The sequence below is a fragment of the Arvicanthis niloticus genome, chromosome 1 (genome assembly GCF_011762505.2).
Source record: "Arvicanthis niloticus isolate mArvNil1 chromosome 1, mArvNil1.pat.X, whole genome shotgun sequence".
Taxonomy (NCBI): domain Eukaryota; kingdom Metazoa; phylum Chordata; class Mammalia; order Rodentia; family Muridae; genus Arvicanthis; species Arvicanthis niloticus.
The window spans coordinates 68,984,060-69,002,183 of NC_047658.1; the positions used below are offsets into that span (position 1 = coordinate 68,984,060).

General features: G+C 46.7%; 1 protein-coding gene across 5 annotated transcripts in view; it reads left to right on the forward strand.

Annotated features, from left to right (window-relative positions):
• Window positions 1–7,249, forward strand: part of Arrb1 (arrestin beta 1) — a 72,596-nt gene extending 65,347 nt beyond the window's left edge. For 4 of the 5 annotated variants that reach the window (XM_034504806.2, XM_076938721.1, XM_034504796.2 and 1 more), the window contains 2 exons: window positions 221–272; window positions 1,603–7,249. In XM_034504806.2, the coding sequence (XP_034360697.1) occupies window positions 221–272; window positions 1,603–1,714 (164 nt within the window). In that variant the 3' untranslated portion in view covers window positions 1,715–7,249. Of the gene's footprint in view, window positions 1–220; window positions 273–522 lie in introns of all 5 variants that reach the window. The other variant, XM_076938727.1, reaches the window with a different exon arrangement.
• The last annotated feature ends 10,875 nt before the right edge of the window (window positions 7,250–18,124 follow it).

Genomic DNA, 18,124 nt, shown 5'->3' on the forward strand with positions numbered 1-18,124 from the left:
CTTCCTTTGGGGTCTTCATTGGGCATGGATGCCTCCCTCCCTGCGTCTGCTGCTTTTGACCTGGGAAGCTTCCCACTCACTTTCCTTCGTTGTCCTCCCCATCATCTCTAGAGAGTCTGAGGATCGTAGTATGTGTGTGTGTGTGTGTGTGTGTGTGTGTGTGTGTGTGTGTGTGTGTGTAAGCACCCCTGGGTACCTCACAAGCCTTGTGTATGTTCAGTTCCAGAGAGCGAGACTCCAGTAGACACCAATCTCATAGAGCTTGACACCAAGTAAGCTGAACCTTCCTGCCTGTGATGTCTGGGGTGGGGTTGGAGGTGGGACTGGAGAGGTGGAGGGGTTCAATCTCACAGAGCTTGACACCAAGTAAGCTGAACCTTCCTGCCTGGGATGTCTGGGGGTGGGGTGGGGTTGGAGGTGGGATGAGAGGTGGAGGGGGTCATTTGCATAAATGTTTATTAACCTCTGAGGAGCAGCTGGTCTAACCTGTCTGCTGAGAGCCACCTCTGCTCACCTCTTCAGCAACCTGCTTGCCTGCATGTGACTTGAAGGACCCTCCATGCCTGTTCCTCTTCCTCCTGCATTGGTGGGGTCTGTCTTCCTTGCACGTTCGTCAGTCAGTCCATCCGTCTGCAGCACCCACTCAGCTGGCTGACATGGGGCTGGTTCAGACTCTGGGGCTCTCCTCTCTTACCTGACCCATGCCAGTTGGAGGCTGCCTGTGGGGTGGAGAAGGTGTCTGGGTGCTGTCACTCTTGCGGCCTGAGGACCAACTGATTCGGATTCCCCTGCGGTGGAAGGCCATGGGGCACCAAACAATGGCTAGAGGAAGAGGACTTGGTTCAATGGCTTGAATCGCCTCTGGGGCCAGGTTGCTTTCTCCTTCCAGCTTCCCTAAACCTCCTTTCCTTGATTCTTTGGCAATATCTGGAGAAACAGAGGTTTCAAGTTGTCCTGAGGAAACCCATTCAGCTGGCTGAACTCCACGGGGCAAGGGACTTCCCCCTGGGCCTAAGGGACATGATGGAGAAACAGTCCTTAGTCCTGCAACCTTAAACCAGGCACCCCCGCCCCCTCTGTCCTCTTCACCACCTTCCATGCCCGTTCAAAAGTCCCTTCCTACCTAGGGTCCCTGGGATGAGTGAGCTTCTAGGAGAAAGGCCTGTATGGGCTTTTTCTTCCTTAGATCCCAGCACCAACTTCCTGGTTGAAAACAGTCATGCTCCCTAAAGCAGTCTTGTTAGTTTGATTTGGACGGGTGAAATGGGGTTTCTTGGGCTTGTTCTTTGGGGATTCCGATGCAGAGCCACATTGCTCCCCTACTTACCTTCTCCATACCCCCAGGAACAGGGTCGCTTCTCTAGCCCTTACGAATTGAGAGATAGGCTTTTTGCAGTTTATTTGTGAGACTCCCAACAGCCACCAGTGGGCTTTGTAAGTGGGCCGGCCTGGCACGCCTTTCTGTCTGAGGCAGAGACCTGGGAATGAAGCCCTGGAGAGTGGGGTTTTCTCTTGAGTCCTCCCATCATCTGGCCAGGCCTCTGGATCTGCTTGTTGTCTACCCCTGCAAATACACGGCATTTTCCTTGTCTCTCCCACTAGTGATGACGACATTGTATTTGAGGACTTTGCTCGCCAGAGGCTGAAAGGCATGAAGGATGACAAGGACGAAGAGGATGACGGCACCGGCTCTCCGCACCTCAATAACAGATAGACTGGGGCCGGCCTCAGCCCGTCAGCTCCAGGTTCACTCTCGCACTCGGATGCTTTCTCGTCCCCTTCCCATTCTGGTTCTTCCTTTTGTTCTTCCAGTTTCTACCAAGGGGCCCCAGTGGTCTTCCAAGTCTCGGTGATAAGCCTCTGGTCTCAGAACTGGCCTCACGTCACCACGCCAGCAGGACCACATCCTCAGCCGTCTCTCTGCGATCACCTGCCCTCCCCCTTTTCATGCTCATTCCCAGGAAGGCCACACCACCTGGCCTTGGGATTTGGCTTGAGATGGGGAGCAGAAAAAGGAGGGTGGGGCCTGAAGGCACAATGATGATGGGTGTGAAGATGTGGAGGGGGTGGGCAAGATGGCTCAAGACACACAAGAAGATGTCTGTAGTCCCAGTAGGTGACAGTTTTGGCAGCTAAAAGATGACCATATTGAAGGTGGGAGAGGGCAGGACTGTGAATAGATTTTCAATGCTTTTTTTTTTTTTTTTTTGTATGTGTGTGGTCCAGGCCCACCAGAGACTCCCCCCCCTTCACCTTCATCCTTGGTCCATGTCCCTATGTCTCATGGGGGAGGCACATAGACTCCAGGAGTGAAGAGCAATGGACTGACTTTGTAACCAGACAACACCTACATTGAAGCAGGCTACAGATCCAGCCACACATATGTCAGAACTGATTGGATGAGACATCATAGCTTCGTTGCATTTTTGTGTGAGGGCACAAAGAGGGAAAATGGGTGTTTCACAAACACCAGCCCCTAACAGTGAGCCAAAGCTACTGAGGATGTTTTCTGAGGGGAGTTTAAGAGATGGGGCAGGGCAAGGAGGCATCCATCCTCCTCTTTCGTGTGGGTAGTCCTACGGGAAGCAAGGATGGGGGGTGGGGAGGGAAACAGGCAGTTGGAGCTTCCTCTAGTACTTCTCCACAGTGACTGGCCCTGTCACTAGGTGTGAGAGAGAGGTGCCTGAGGCCACCATTCCCACTGTTAAGGGATCCCATTCCCAGGAGGTGGCATCCATACAGATGAACTTCCAGTAGGAGGCAGCTCCTCTCCTAAAGGACTTGGTCCTATTAGTACCCAGAGTCGTGGGTACCTGGTTTCCATCAGCTGGTGTTAGTATGACTTGACTGGGGTGAATCTCAGGGTAACAGGGCAGATGGGTGGCAAAACAGAAAGCGCTCAAAGATATCCTTGTTTGGTCTTCGATGCTAGCTTGTTGTGTGACCTTGGGCCAGTTCCTTCCCCTCTCTGAGCTTCAGTTTCTTGTTGGAAAGGCAGATGATTCCAAGAGTTTCTTGTTTAAGTTTCTGTAAGTTTGTGACTCTCAAGAGCTTCTGATCTTCCAGTTGGAGCTGCAGCTGCTAACTGCCTTCAGAGGAGGTTCATGGTAGCTCAGAGGACCCAGGGCAGGGCAGATCACTGAGTGCAACTTCCTGCCTAGGCAGGGCTGCTCTTAGACCTAGTCGGCTTATCTGATGTCAAGGTGTGTCCAGAACCTTTGTGAACTTCTCCATCCCAGAGCTTCTATGTGCTGAGGCTTGCATGAGAAGTGTGTGGACAATCACACACTATCAAACATTGATTTGTAGGGCAAAAGGATCTCATCTCGATTTCTGTTCCCCTTTTCTTAGCTTCATAATTGCTGGAGAAGGGAGACCACAGCTTTTGTTTGGTTTTGAGACAGTATATGCAGTTTAGGCTTAGCCACGAATTCACTATGTAGCTGAGAATGACTTTGAATCCCTGATCTTGTCTCAAGTGCTGGGATTGCAGGCATGCCCCTGCCGCTGCTGGCCCCTGCCACTGCTGGCTGCATGCTTTAGTGTACAGATCCCAGCCATTCTCTGTCCTTCATGCCCAGTGATTGAAATTATTCTTATGGTGAAATGGTCCAGGATCACTGGTTCTGAACCTCCTAAATCTCATAAGCAATCAACTCAAGGTACTTCTTCCCAGATTAGAACCGCAGACTCCCCCAGCATCTAGCCCCTGCCAGAGCTAGCTGGATATGTTTGCACTTATAGAACCGATTAAAATCTTGAACAGTGTAAGGCAAGCATGTGCCCTCCACTGGCTTCAACTAAAACCTTTGAAGCTGATACAAGACCCTTTAGCATGTGGGCCAACCCTTCATGTCCCCCATCCTTAATTTATACAAGCAAAAGGTTTCTGAATCTGGTTTCTTGAGCTTTCCATACTTCAACATATCCCCACTCATCCTTTAGGTTTGTCCCACAGATCAACTAAAACTTCTCTACCTGCAGAGAAGCATCAGAACCCTGGCTGCCTCTTTGTGTTTTAAGCCAGACCTAAGTTGGAGTCTAGCCAAACCATCCTTTGATGACAGGTTTGTTCTTTTATGCTGGATACTACAGACACTAAGATGGATCTTACCCTAGAATCCTTGTCTATAGAAACCTTCTGGTCAGGGGAAAGTTAGAAGACAGCATTGTCAGTTCTGGCTATAGCTAGTCCACACAGTGCCTTGATGTGAGTTTGAATACAGTGTCCCTTCTAGGTGGATTCAAACCCTGGAAATGACACTGCAGGGGGCTGGAATTTGGTGTCATTTGTCCCTACTCCACAGTTGTACGCTGCCATATTGGGTGAGATTCACAGGCTCATGTATTTCTTTGGCCTCTTCTTTCTTGCCTCAGCCTCTGATCGGCTGCAGACACTATGCCCCACTGTCGCCCCATGACATAACCCAGTACTTCTCTGTAGGGCTCTTCTTTGTTCTGGAGTGTTCCTGGCAGGCAGCACCTGGGAGTGAAACTGGAGGTAGAGGACCCTCATGAGGTTCCAGGCACCATCCAGTGAGATTGGGTTTTCTTGTGCTGACAGACTGGGACTTGTGCCACATTGGGACTTCCCAGTAGACCAAAGGGCACATGTTAATGCCAATCTGGGCAAGAAGAGCATGCTTTGGTAAAAGCTCACCAGTTGAGGGCGACTGGACTTGCCCAGTACCCCAGCCAAGAGAAGAACTCCTCTTCTAGAAAGATAAGAATTGAGTTGCTTGTCTGGACCCCATGGCCATGTCAGCTTCAAGGGCAGCTGGCTTCCCCTGGAGGGTAGCTGACAACTTGATTCCCACCTGATGCAGTGAAAGGGACCATGTCCTGAAAGTCCCCAAGGCCTCTCCTAACTGGAACAATGGCCTCTGTGTGCTTTCTTTGAGGGATTGCTGTGGGTTTGAATGAGATGGGAGCCAGGAGCTAGTACTCTTGTAGGCCAACCAAGCTGTGAGCGTGTGGTCCTGTCACTGCAGGGATGAGGCCTGAGGTCACACAGGAAGCTAGCTGTGGAATGAGCCCTTTGCCAGTCTCTGTCCTGATGTTCAGCCATGAAGCTAATCTGCCATTGTGGCTTTGGTGACCACACTGGGGAAGAAGTGTAGGTGCTACCGCCCAAGGATGGGTCCCAGCAACCAGGACACAGAAGACATGGATGTTGTCAGTGATTGGGGGCGGGGAGGAGCACTTGAGCCTGGACTAACTTACCTCCCAGAAGCCCACAGAATTCAAGAAACCTGGGCTCTGACCACAGGTCAGGGGGCTGAACTCACTGTTGTGGCCACCCAAGAAATCCAAGGGCAAGAGAAAATAGATGTTGCCTCTTCTGAGTATAAGGTCCCATCTGGATCAAAAGAACCACCACAGCTCCTTGGAGACCTGTGGGAATGTCCAGCCCTCTTGCTCTGATCCACTCACAGAAGCTTCCATGTCCTGGGGGCAGCTCTTTCCCTCCAATGGCTAAGGCCTGTATGTGTGGCTCCCAGCCCTCAGTGAAGGGCTGGGCTCTAACCTTTATCCCCAGGACACAGACTCATGTCTGTTCTGATATTCACTCTTTTTAAACTTAAGGACCAAATGAGACTTCTCTGATTTTTATCCACACAGCCTGTCTTGGGCCTGGTCCAGGCAGCTCCATAACTTCTGCCCCCTGCCCCCTTCCTGGCCCAAAACAGCTTACTGATGGGGGCAGATCCACACCTCTGCCACCCCAATCCATGCACACTAGCACCTCCCTCAATATCACTAACTTGTCACCCCCCAAAAGGGAGGTCAAAGTTGAAGCACAGGTCCCTGGGACCCACTGTCTGCAGACCAGGTACACCTCTCAGTGTTCCACACAGCCTCACTGGGGGCTGTTGCTAGGGGAAACTGAGGAAAGTGGGGAGAGGACTGAGTCTCCAGCCCTCCCCCTCATTCCTACTTTCTCCAGAGTAACTGCTTTTAACTCTCTTGTCTATTGAGGTTTCACTTTTAAACTCTTTGAAGAATAACTTCAAGCCACATTTTGTGGTTTGATCTTAGACCAGCAAGCACAGGTTCTCTTCTTGGTTTTGTGTGTTGGGGTGACTCCAGCGTCCTGACACAGAGATACTTGTTGGGACTCAGGTCATCGGCTCCAAGCATTAGAACACACACTGGTTTTCTAGTTGACTCACTTTGCACCTTGGGAATGAGTTTGATGTGGGCTGTGCCTGACAGGCTTGGTCCTGAGAATGTGTGTGCTGTGTGGGGACCATGGAGTTAGGAGCCAGGCCCAATGTCCACCCGGGACACATTCTCAGGGCAATGGGAGGAGATCCCAGGGCTGGCTTCGTTATGCACAGCCACGGGGTGGGGATCCTGGGTCATGTAAGAGATACACCATCAGGGAGAGCTTTTATGAGGCAGGATTCCTCAGAGGCATTTTAAGCAAGTCTTCCTCCAGTGAATCAACTAGGATTCCTCTTCCACACCTGTGGATGTCCATGTGCACAACAGGAGGCTTTTGAGCCCAAAGAGAGGCTGGTCCCCCTTCTGCAGTCTACCAGCTTCTTTCCCTGCTGACCTGCGGTGTCATGGGGATTCACTTGCAGGACAGCTCATTGGTGAGACTTGGGCTAGCCTTTGAAACAAGTCCTGCCTGGGCTTACCTCCTGGCAAAGCTCAGGGCATTGTCAATCACATGGCACGGGGGATAGAATGCCATCTAGTGTTTTATTCAGTCCAAGTGTGACCTAGGAGACCCCATTGACCTCAGGTTCCCCATGTGTAAAGGGCTAGAACCAGGCTCTGCCCACCTCACAGGGACCACTGAAAAGGATATAAGGGTAGAGGGTAAGAAGAGAGGCCGGATGAGGAGGCAGCCTATGTGAGGGGATAAGGTTTTGGCCTGGGTTCCTGACCCACATATGTCACAACAAAATGACAGTGCAGGATATCCTGTCTTTCCTGGGTATCTGCTCATTGTTAGGTCCAGTCACAGCTGCTGCCAGGCTGCCTCTTCCGAGTGGTGGGAGTTGATGTGTGTCCTGGGTGTGGTGATGAGGGGTGGCTGGGGCGGCCTCAAGCCTGTGACCCTCTGTGAAGTGATGATTTGTGTGGCACATTCATTCCTGGACCACGTCCAGGTCAACGTGTTGTACCTGTGGCTGCCCTTGTCCCGTGAAGTCATTATAGTTTATTCACTGCAACAGGACAAATGAGCAAAAGAACCTTGTACGAGAGGCCATTAAAGGCCTTTTGTGATGGAGGACACTGGCTGTGTTTTCATTTCTTGTCTCACACGCCCGACAGGAAGAGAACCAGAAGCGCCCTCCTGCCCTCCACTGCTGGGTTTTGTGCCTCAGCTGTGCCTGCCCTCCTGAAGATTTCCTGAGGACTTTTCTGTCTTTCTACTGTCTAGCCTTGTGGCCTTGGGGGAAGCTGCCAAGCCTTTGATCTCTCATAAAAACTTGGCTGAATTCCATGAGCCCTGCTTTGCTCCTGAGTTGAAGCCCCTGCCTGGCTCTGGTTCTGGCTCTGTCCACATTGCACAGCCTGCTCTGACAGGTCTTTTTGAAGTGACTTCCGTTCCCCAAGCTTTACCTGCTCCTGGGCTAAAGGAGCAGCCAACATCCTAACAGATTATGTCTTATCTTCATTAAAACGAGGGGAAGCGCTAGGCCAGGTAGTGAACGCCCTTAATCCCAGCTCTCTGAGTCAGAGGCAGGCAGATCTCTGATTTTTAGGCCAACCTAGTCTACATAGTATGTTTTGGGTCTGCCTGGGCTAAATAGTGAGACTGTTTAAAAAAAAAAAGGAGGACTATGAATGTGATCAATTTTTTTATAAAATTGATTGTGTGATGGACATTAATTTTTATATTCCTATAAAAATTGCACCAACTTATGTTGAAGCTTTGCCCTCCTGGTTAGCCATAGGTAGGTTGTTCCACTGTTCTCTTACAGACAAGGCAGGGCAGGAGGAAGACATGGTCATTTCATCTTTTTTGTTGATGTTTTATTTTATGTTTAGGAGTGTTTTGCCAGCCTGTGTGTATGAACTATGTGCATGCCTGGTGCTCAGGCAAGTCAGGAAGAGGGCTACAGATGCCCTGGAACTGGAGTTAGAGATGGCTGTGAGCTGCCATGTGGGTGCTGGGATCTGAACCCCTGGTCCTCTGCAAAAGCCACCAGAGCTCTTAACCTCTGAGTTACCTCTGCAGCCCCAAGAAATTTGATATTAAAATGTTGGAGATGAAAGAGAAAGTGGGGTGTGAGAAAACCACAGCGGTCAGATACAGGAAGCCTTCACCTCTCCAGGGTAGAGGGTCTGGGAGAAGGGGCAGTGTTAGTGCTCCAGTTGAAGAACTGGGGTGACACAGCAGGGACTTTGGGACAAAGCATCCCAAGAAGGAAGAACACTGAAGAAACACTGGCTGTGATGGTCAAAGTTCTGAGTTGTGCTTGTGTGTGTGTGTGTATGTGTGTGTGCACGCATGTGTGCATGTGTGATATGTACACACACATTCTCCTGTGCACAAGTGAAGAAGCCACAGGCTCATGTTTCCCTCAGTCCTTCTCCACCTTATGTTTTTGAGACAGGGTCTCTCCCGGATCCTGCAGCTCACTGATTTGGCTAGATTGACTGGCTAGCAAACTCCCAAGGGTCCTACTGTTTCTGCCTCCCCAGAACGGGGCCCTGGATCATAGGTGCACCACTGATCTTATATGGATATGAGGGGAAGATCTGAATTCAGGTCTTCATGCCTGTTTGGTAAGTACATTCTGCCGAGCTAGTGCCCCAGCCCAGATGGTTAATCTTGACTTTTAGCTTGTTTAGGCTAAGAAGGTCCTTCAGGATTAATAAGTATATCTCTGGGTGCATCTGAGAGGACTTTTCCAGACAGGCTTAATAAAGGGAGATCTGCCCCAAAGGTGGTGACACCATCTCATAGGCTAGGGGCTTAGACAGAGTGAAGGAAGGAAGAAGCCTGCTAGTGTAGGCTCTCTCTCTCTCTCTCTCTCTCTCTCTCTCTCTCTCTCTCTCTCTCTCTCTTTCTCTCTCTCTCTCTCTCTTTCCCTCTCACTGTCTGTTTTCTGGCTGCCACACTTGCTCTGCTACAATCTCTTGCTACACATCTGAAACCGTGAGCCAATAAATCCTCCAAGTTATTTATTTAAGCATTTTGTAACAGCAACAAAAATGGACCCACACAGCATTGCTGGGGATGTGGGCTGCTGTCTGAGTTGGGGCGGGAGACACACTCTAGCCTCCGTTTTCTTCCTGGCTTCTGGGTTCATGCCAGTGCCTGTTCTTGGCTAAACTCAATTCTAAGCTGACTTCCAAGGAATTCTGGCAAATGTAGGCAAATGCAGGAGCCTGGAAATACAGAACAAGAGGAAGGTGAGGATTAGCGTTGAGACCAGATCAGTTCTTCATCTCTCAAAAATGTAAATAGTTACTTATTTAAACCTGTAATACAGGCACATAGAAGGCAGAGGCTGGAGGCTTGCCATAAATTTGAGGCCAGCCTGGTCAACAGTGCAAGTTCTAGGCCACCATTGGCTTTGTAGGGAGACCTTGGCTCAATAAACAAAACAAGAAAGCAACAACCCCACCACTACCCCCACCCCAGAGGGGCGAGAGGTGGGTCACATGTGCACACGTGGAAGTCAGAAGACCACCTTATGGAGTTGGTTTTCTCCATCTGCTTTTGTGTGAGCCTGGGGGCTTGAAAGGAGGCCACCAGGCTTGAGTAACAGGTGGGTAGGGTCGGCTCACCAGACATTGGTTGTTTCTTGAGACAGCACTGGCAACATTAGCCTTCTATAGACATTCCATTAAAACAGGACCCATAGTTTACACAATGTAACACTCACAGTATCCAGAACACAATCTAAAATTGCTGAACACACACACACACACACACACACACACACACACACTGACCAGCACTTAATATAAAAAAAATCCAACCAGATGCCACCTCCAAGAAGACTCGCAAACTGGGATTATTATTATAGCTGGCAGTTGTCATTTAAATGGCCAAAAAGGCAGTTGCTCAAAGCAGAGCTACAGAAACTATAGGAAAAATAACAAAATGAAGATGTTAGAATTACAAATATATCAGGTAAAATGCTCACTAGCTAGGTTCACATAAGGGAGGTAACAAAAAAGTCACTGAACTTGAAAATAAATGACAGCATTATTCTCTCTGAAAGGGGCCGGGGTACATTTTCTTTAAGCTAACAGTACCTTGGCGATCTGTCTGGAGGATTCCTGGAGAGTTGCCAGTATCCAGGCCACATTGGAAAACTGAAGAAGCTGGAGTCTGATGTCAGAGGGGTAGAGGGGGTGGCAGCATCCCTGGTGGGAGTTATGATAGACACATCTATGCAGGAGCTATGGAAGCAGGCAACACTGTTTCCTCCTTGGGTGTGCTATGTGGGCCACCTGTTAGGAGATGCTAAGGGTGGATTCCTTCCACCTCTCAGTAATCCTTTCTGGAAATACTACCATAGACACGCCCAAAGGTGTGTCTCCTAGGTGATTCCAGCTCCTGTGGGGTTGGCAATTAGATCAACCATCATCATGAATAAAAGAAAAACCATACACAGACACATCTCATCAAACTACTACAACTTGTTAAAGCTCTTGAAAGTCACTGGAGATAATGATGTATTCTGGAACATTCTTCCATTTAAAGAATCTGAACACAGATTGTTTTCAGGAGAAAACACGGAAGCCAAAAGAGCACAAAGTAGATTTAAAGGGGCTAACGGAAACGTGGACTCAGAATGTTATACCCGGCAGGAAAACACCCTTTGAGATTCTTTGTAAAAAGGATTCTCAAATGAAGAAAGATCAAAAGTACACATCCCAGGGCTGGAGGGATGCCTCAGTCAGTGGTTAAGAACATTGACTGTTTTTCCAAAGGCCCAAGATTCAAATCCCAGCGCCCGTATGGCCGTTCACAACTGTCTGTAATTCCAGTTCCAGGGGATCTGACACCCTCATACATCCATACATGGAGCCAGAATATTAATATAAATACAAATTTTAAAAAACCTACATTACCTCCACACTTACTGAAAAAAAATATGGAAAATTATGACAGAGACGAGCCTAGAAAATGATCCAGGTAAATATATAAGGCTCTGTTAACTTAAGTTCTTTAAGAGGGTGGCAGGTGAAAGAAGACTGCACCACTGACAGATTTGCCAGTACTGACAGCTGAACTCCATTAGACATCTGTAATGTAACATTATGAGGGAAGAGAAAGAAACCTATCTGTTCACACACCTTCTGTACTTAGGGCTGCCGAGATGGCTAAGTAGGGAAAGTGCTACCACCAATTCTGATGACACAAGTTTGACCTGCAGAACAGTGGGATGGAGGGAATCCACACCTACATGCTGTCCTCTGGCCACCTCAAGTATGTTGTGTTACATAGCTGCATACACATGTGCATGAACATACACACATACATACATGTAATAAGAAAGATGTAAATATACATATTAAATTTGAAATGATGAAAGAAAAGCTCCAAATAAACCAGGAAAAGGTATGTATATCACAATCCCTGAAGCAACAGCTGAAAATTAAACCAAGCCCATAAGTGAAAGTAGAAACGATAATGTACTAAAAATTCATTCAGATGTTACAAAGGAAGACAGCAAATGTAAAACAACCACAAAAAAAGAGAAAATTTAAAGTGGTAGGCCTGAAACCAGTCATATCAGTACTACAATAAATGAAAATGGACTAAATACAGCAACTGAAGGCAGAGATTGCCAGACCGGGTTTGTCATCTAACTAAATTTTGCCTGTAAGAAACTTGTTTTAAATACAAAGACAGAGTTTAATGTTAAAATTTATAGTCTTTTAGTTATTTTTTTCCAAGACTATCCTGGAACTCACTATGTAGATCAGGCTGGCCTCAAATGCACAGAGATTCTCCTGCTTCTGTGTGCCGGGATTAAAGGTGTGATATGTTAAAATGTGAAGGGTGGTAGCCAGGTTTTATTGGTTCACATCTGGAGGTAACAGCAGGATAGCTTCAGCTCTGAAGTGAGCTCTGGACTCACTAGGGCTGCACAAGACACCAACTTCAAAATAAAACAAAATAAAACAAAACAGCCTCTTAAAGGTTGGGAAAGCTATACCATGATGACAATAATCAAAAGTACAATTAACGTCAATATTAATAACTGATAAAGTAGGCTTCAGAACAATAAGTGTTAGCAGGGTTAAAGAAGGGTTAAAATGTGTAATAATAAAAGTGTCAACTCACCTGATCATTGTGTGTCCATATACATGAGACAACAAGGGACAGAGCAGAAAGGATGAATGTGGGGACCCACACCCCGCTCTTTTACACACCCTGCTCTCTTACCCCACTCTCTTACACACCCCACTCTTACCCCACTCTCTTACACACCTCCACTCTCTTACACATCCCACTCTCTTACACACCCCACTCTCTTACACACTCCACTCTCTTACACACCCCCACTCTCTTACACACCCTGCTCTCTTACAAACCCCACCCTCTTAATGGCTGAGGCAAAAGACACTGTGAGGACACAGAAGACCCAAATGACAGTATCCATTAGCTTGGCCTAAAAGACATCAAAGACCATTTTTCTCCCAAACAAGACAAATGCATTCTTCCCAAATACATAGTTTATACTTTCTCTATCTAAAAACGTTCCTAATAAACTTAAAATTTTTGTGTCATAAAAGTATTTTCTCTGATCACCACAGGAATAAACTGGAAATTAACAACAACAACAACAAAAAAAAGTATCTGGGAAATTTGCAGGTATTTGGAAATCAAGCAATACCTCTAAAGGGCTCAAAAAGGAATCCACAGGAAGGAGAGGAAATATTGTTCTGAACAAATACAGAATTAAACAAGAAGGACTGAGAAAGGAAAGATAGTGGAGGATGAAGGTGGGGCTACAGTCATATACTTGCATGAAAATGGCCCAATACAAGATAATAATAACAACGACAGCCAACTAACTAACCAACCCCCCTTTTATTCCAGGACAGAAAATGAAAATAAAAACAAATATTTAAATTCATGAGATAGAGTTAAAATGTGTTTATTTCAGTAGATTCAGAAAAAAACACTTGAAAATATAATATTCATATATGATTGTTTTTTGTTCTGTATTTAATTGGTTTTTTATTTATTTTTTTTTTTTTGAGACAGGGTTCAGTGATCTCGGGTTGGCCTCTCTCTACAGAGCTAAGATGACCTTGAACTCCAGATTCCCCTGCTTCACCTGCAGAATGCTGATATTACAGGCATGCACTGCTGTGTTTATATGGCTCTGGGGACTGAGCCCAAGGTTTCAAACATGTTCGGCCAGCACTCTGCCAGCTGAGTTATATCCTTGCCATTTATGATTTTAAACCAAAACAACTCTTAGAAAAACTTAAGAAATTAGACCTCAGGGATGGAGAGATGGGTCAGCAGTTAAGTTAAGGTCAAGGTCCTGGGTTCAGTTCCTGACACCACCTCAGCCGTTCATAATCATCTGTAACTACAGTTCCAGGGGATCCAAAATCTTCTTTTTGGCCTCTTTGGGCACCAGGCATGGGTATGGTACAAAGACAGATATTCAGGTAAAATATCATACACATAAAATAAAATCACATTTGTTTATTCCTTTGCTTGCCTGTTTGTTTAGTGTGTGTGTGTGTGTGTGTGTGTGTGTGTGTGTGTGTGTTTATTTTGGGGGATGTGTATCTTACAGCATGCATGTGTAGGTCATAGGATAGATTGCTGGAGTTGGTTTTCCCCTTCTACCATATGTGCCCTAAGTCTAGGTTTGTCAGGCTTGGTGGCCGTGTCTTTACCCTTGAGACATCTTTCCAGCCTCAGAAAATCTACAACTAATAAGGCATATCTACAAGACCTCACAGCCTGGCCAATGAGATGGCTCAGTAACGGCACTCTTAGACCAACCCGATGACCTCAGACACTCAGAACCCATATGGTGGAAAGAGAGAACCAACTCCTGTGCGCGCGCGCACACACACACACACACACACACACACACACACACACACACACTTAATGCCGAGAGATGGAATGTTCTTTAAAACTGAGACTAGGCAAGGAAAAATGTTCTCTCAACTCCTATTCATCCTTACATAGGTCCTAGTCCATATGACAGGCAAGGAAAAGATATAAGGACTAGCATTCATACAGGAAGAAGTAAAGTGGTACTATGCACAGACAACTTGATTATATCATTAAAATCTTCAAGAAACCTACCAAAAAGTAAGAGAGATACTAAGGAGATTTGGATAAGTAGAAAAACACGATCAACACACTAATACCATTTGTACTTCCTTATGGTTACATTGAACACTGAACTGAATTGAAATTAAATTTTTTTTTTTTTGAGACAGAGTCTCACAGTGTGCCTCTGGCTGTCTTGGAACTCACTATGTAGACCAGGCTGGCCCCTAACTCACAGAGACTCTGCCTCTCGAGTGCTGGGATTAAAGCATATACCACTATTCCAGGCTCAAAATTTAACTACTAATTTAAATTTATTTATTACTATCATGTGTCTATGTGTGTGTGATGTGTGTAGAGGAGGCATGTCATAGCATGCTTATGGAGGTCAGAGGGCAACCTTGCAGAGTCAATGCCCTCCTTCCACATTTACGTGGGCTCCAAAGATAGAACTCAGGTCATTAGGCTTGTGCAGAAAATGCCTTTCCTGCTAAGCCATCTCACTGTCTGACATCGAAATTTAAAAGACAATATTACTTAAATCTGAAATGTTTAGTTAAAATACAGTAGAGTAAGGACATGAACTCTATGCAGAAAGCTAAAAAATGTTGATAGAAGAAATTGAAGAGAAATGTACCGTGTTCAGAGATGAGAAGAGTTGATAGTACGGGGTGCCTGCCTGAACCCTGATCACTGCAGAGGCTGACATGGGGATTGTTGAGCCCAGAAGTTCAAGATCAGCCTGGGCAACACAGCAAGACATAAAAAAGATCATAAATATTATACGCCAATCCTCCTCAAACTAACAAGCCAAAGAAATCCAAATCAAGACCTTGGAAGGACTTTTTGGCACATGTAGACACACCAACTCTAAAATTCATACGGCAAGGTGAAGGAATGAAAATAGAACAGCAATGAAAACACTAAGAAGGCTGGGGTTGGAGAGATGGCTCAGTGGTCAAGGTGCTGCCTGTGTAAGCCCAAGGACAAAAGTTCAGATCCCCAGGACCCACATGAGTTCCAGGTAGGCATGGTGGCTGCCTGACTTCCAGCTTTATGATATAGATACAGGTTTTCCCAGAGCAAGCTGGCTGGCAAGACTAGCCACATCTGTAGGTCCTGGGTTTGAGATCTAGGAGGACTGCCAACACCAATCTTGGGTTTTCACACCCCTGTGTACCACAACACATACAAAAACACATACACACATACACAACACACGTGAAAAAATGGAAAAGGAAAGCGAAAGAGTGAAGTTGGAGGCGTGTATTAGCTGACACTAAGACTCACTATGACGCTCGAGCAACGGGGACTGGCAGTCAATGATGGCAGGAAGACACACTGTCAGAGCAGAGTAGGAATCCAGAAATGGCCGCATATATACACGACCATTTGACTTAAGACGAATGAGAGAGGCAGTTAGTCTTAGGGTTTCTACTGCTGGAACAAAGCACCTTGACAAAAAGCAAGTTGGGAGGGAAGGGTTTATTGGGCTTACACTTCCACATTGCTGTTCATCACTAAAGAAAGTCAGGACAGGAACTCACACAGGGCAAGAATTTCGAGGTAGGAACTGATGCAGAGGCCATGGAGGAATGCTGCTTACTGGCTTGCTCCTCATAGCTTGCTCAGCCTGTTTTCTTATAGAACCCAGAGCCACTAGCCCAAGAATGGCACCACCCACAATGAGCTGGGTTGTCTCCCATTGGTCACTAATTTTAAAAATGCCTTACAGCTTGGTCTTCTTAATTCAGGTTTCCATTGCTAAGAAGAGACACCATGACCAAAGCAACTCTTCTAAGGGACAACATTTAATTGGGACTAGGTTACATACAGGTTCAGAGGTTCAGTCCATTATCACCAAGGCAGAAAGCATGGCAGTGTCTAGGCAGGCATGGTGCTGGAGTAGCCAAGAGTTCTACATCTTGATCCAAAGGTAGCCAGGAGAAGAACTCTCATCTTCACTGAGCAGAGCTTCAAAGCACACCCTCATAGTGATGAATTCCTCTAACAAGGCCACACCTAGTCCAACAAGGACACACCTAATAGCGCCACTTCCCATGGACCAAGCATATTCAAACCACCACAAACTGGATCTCATGGAGGCATTTCCTTAACTGAGGCTCCTTTCTCTCTGATAATTCTAGCTTGAGTCAAGCTGACACAAAACCACAATTCAACTGTCATTTTCAGCAAATTGTGCTGGTGAGGATACAGAGCCTGAATGCTCACACACTGCTGGAGGGAACTGGAAATGGTACAGTACACAGGGCAGTTCTGGAAGCTTCTTGTATTTAAACTCAGCAGTTCACTCCACAAGACAATCTCACAAAGATCTTAGCATAGATGTCCACAAGGTCTATGTTCACAATTGTCAAAAACTAGAATGGAGGCACAGGAGACTACAGTTCAGGGCTAGCCTGTGCTACATAGTGAGACTTTGTCACAAAATAAAACAAAAGGGAAATACATATTAGAAAGAAGTTAAATGTTCTTCAGCTACTGAATGAGTATACCATTGTACTCAGTAGAATACTACTTCTTAACACTAATGAACCATCTACCTACGACACAACAATGGCATCTCTAATGAGTTATGGACTAAGTAAGTTTAAAAGGACCAATCTATGTTCTGCTTAAACATGTAGGTAAAGGATCTCTGTGGAGAGGAAGACAGGACCAGTGCTTGCTGGGGCTGTGGCAACGCTGGCTCTGAGGAGGTGTCAGGAGGTGACCTTTAGTAGATAGTAACCCGTTCCATATCTCTTCAAAACTCATGTGCCCCAAAGGGTGTATTTTAACTGTCCAAATTTCAACATGAAAGAAAAATAAAAAGAGCCAGTACACACACAATCTTGGTACTCAGGAGACCAAGACAGAAAACTCTGAGTCTAGTCTTGGTTGCATAGGGAAGTCCTGCCTCCAAAAGAACAATAAAAGAGGAGGAAGAGGAAGACGAGGAGAAAGAGAAAAGGCAGGCAGGCAGAATAATTAATAGTTAATTACTACAAACAATAGTTTATTGACATACATCATTTGCTAGGCTTGTGCTGGGCTTTTTACAAGAGGTACCAGGCAGTACTCCTCCAATTGCTCACACATCACAGGGGATCAGACCAATGTTTAGACTTGTTGATGGCCTTGACATGTAATACAGCATGCCACGCTAAGGACGGTCTTCATGCTCTGCTGAGGTAGCTGAGACAGGGATCAGACAGGCTTCCAAGAGGAAGAGAAATCTGAGTGTTGAAGGATAGGAAGGAGGTAGGTGTGTGTAGAGGGGCTGTGGGTATTCCTGGAACATCAGGAGGATGCTCAGGGTGACACAACCCGGACCTGTAGGTATCTAGTGGAATGAGGGGGCTGGGAGAGCTGGCAGCGAGTTAGACCAAAGTGTCACAAACAGCGTGCTCTCCATTCAGAAGAGAGTTGGCTAGTTGCAGTGGAATGCAATCCGGTTAGTGTGTTCCCATCAGCCTGGATGTAGTGTGAAGCATGGAACAGAGCGGGTGCTGCAGGCAGGAGGTAGGGAAGGAAGCAGGGCAAGATCCCATTGAGCCATGCAGAGTTAGGGCAGTGGTGGTGGAGAAGAGAACACACTGGAGAGGTGCTTAGGCCAATATTCGCCCCCAACGGATACACGAAAATTTGGTCTGGGTCCCTTGGCATTGGCTGCTTCTTCCTGGGTTGTTCTTTCTCAGCTGGTTTCTCAGAAGGGCCTTCCGTGAGTATGTCATTCAAAGGGTGTCATTTTCTACCATTCTCTACTCCCCTGTTTCACCCCTGAGAAGTATCTTGCTTACAGTCTAGAACATGGCTGTGCAGTTCACTGTCTGGGTCCTAAGCTCATTGTCCATATGACCTTGGGCATGCTACTCATCTCTT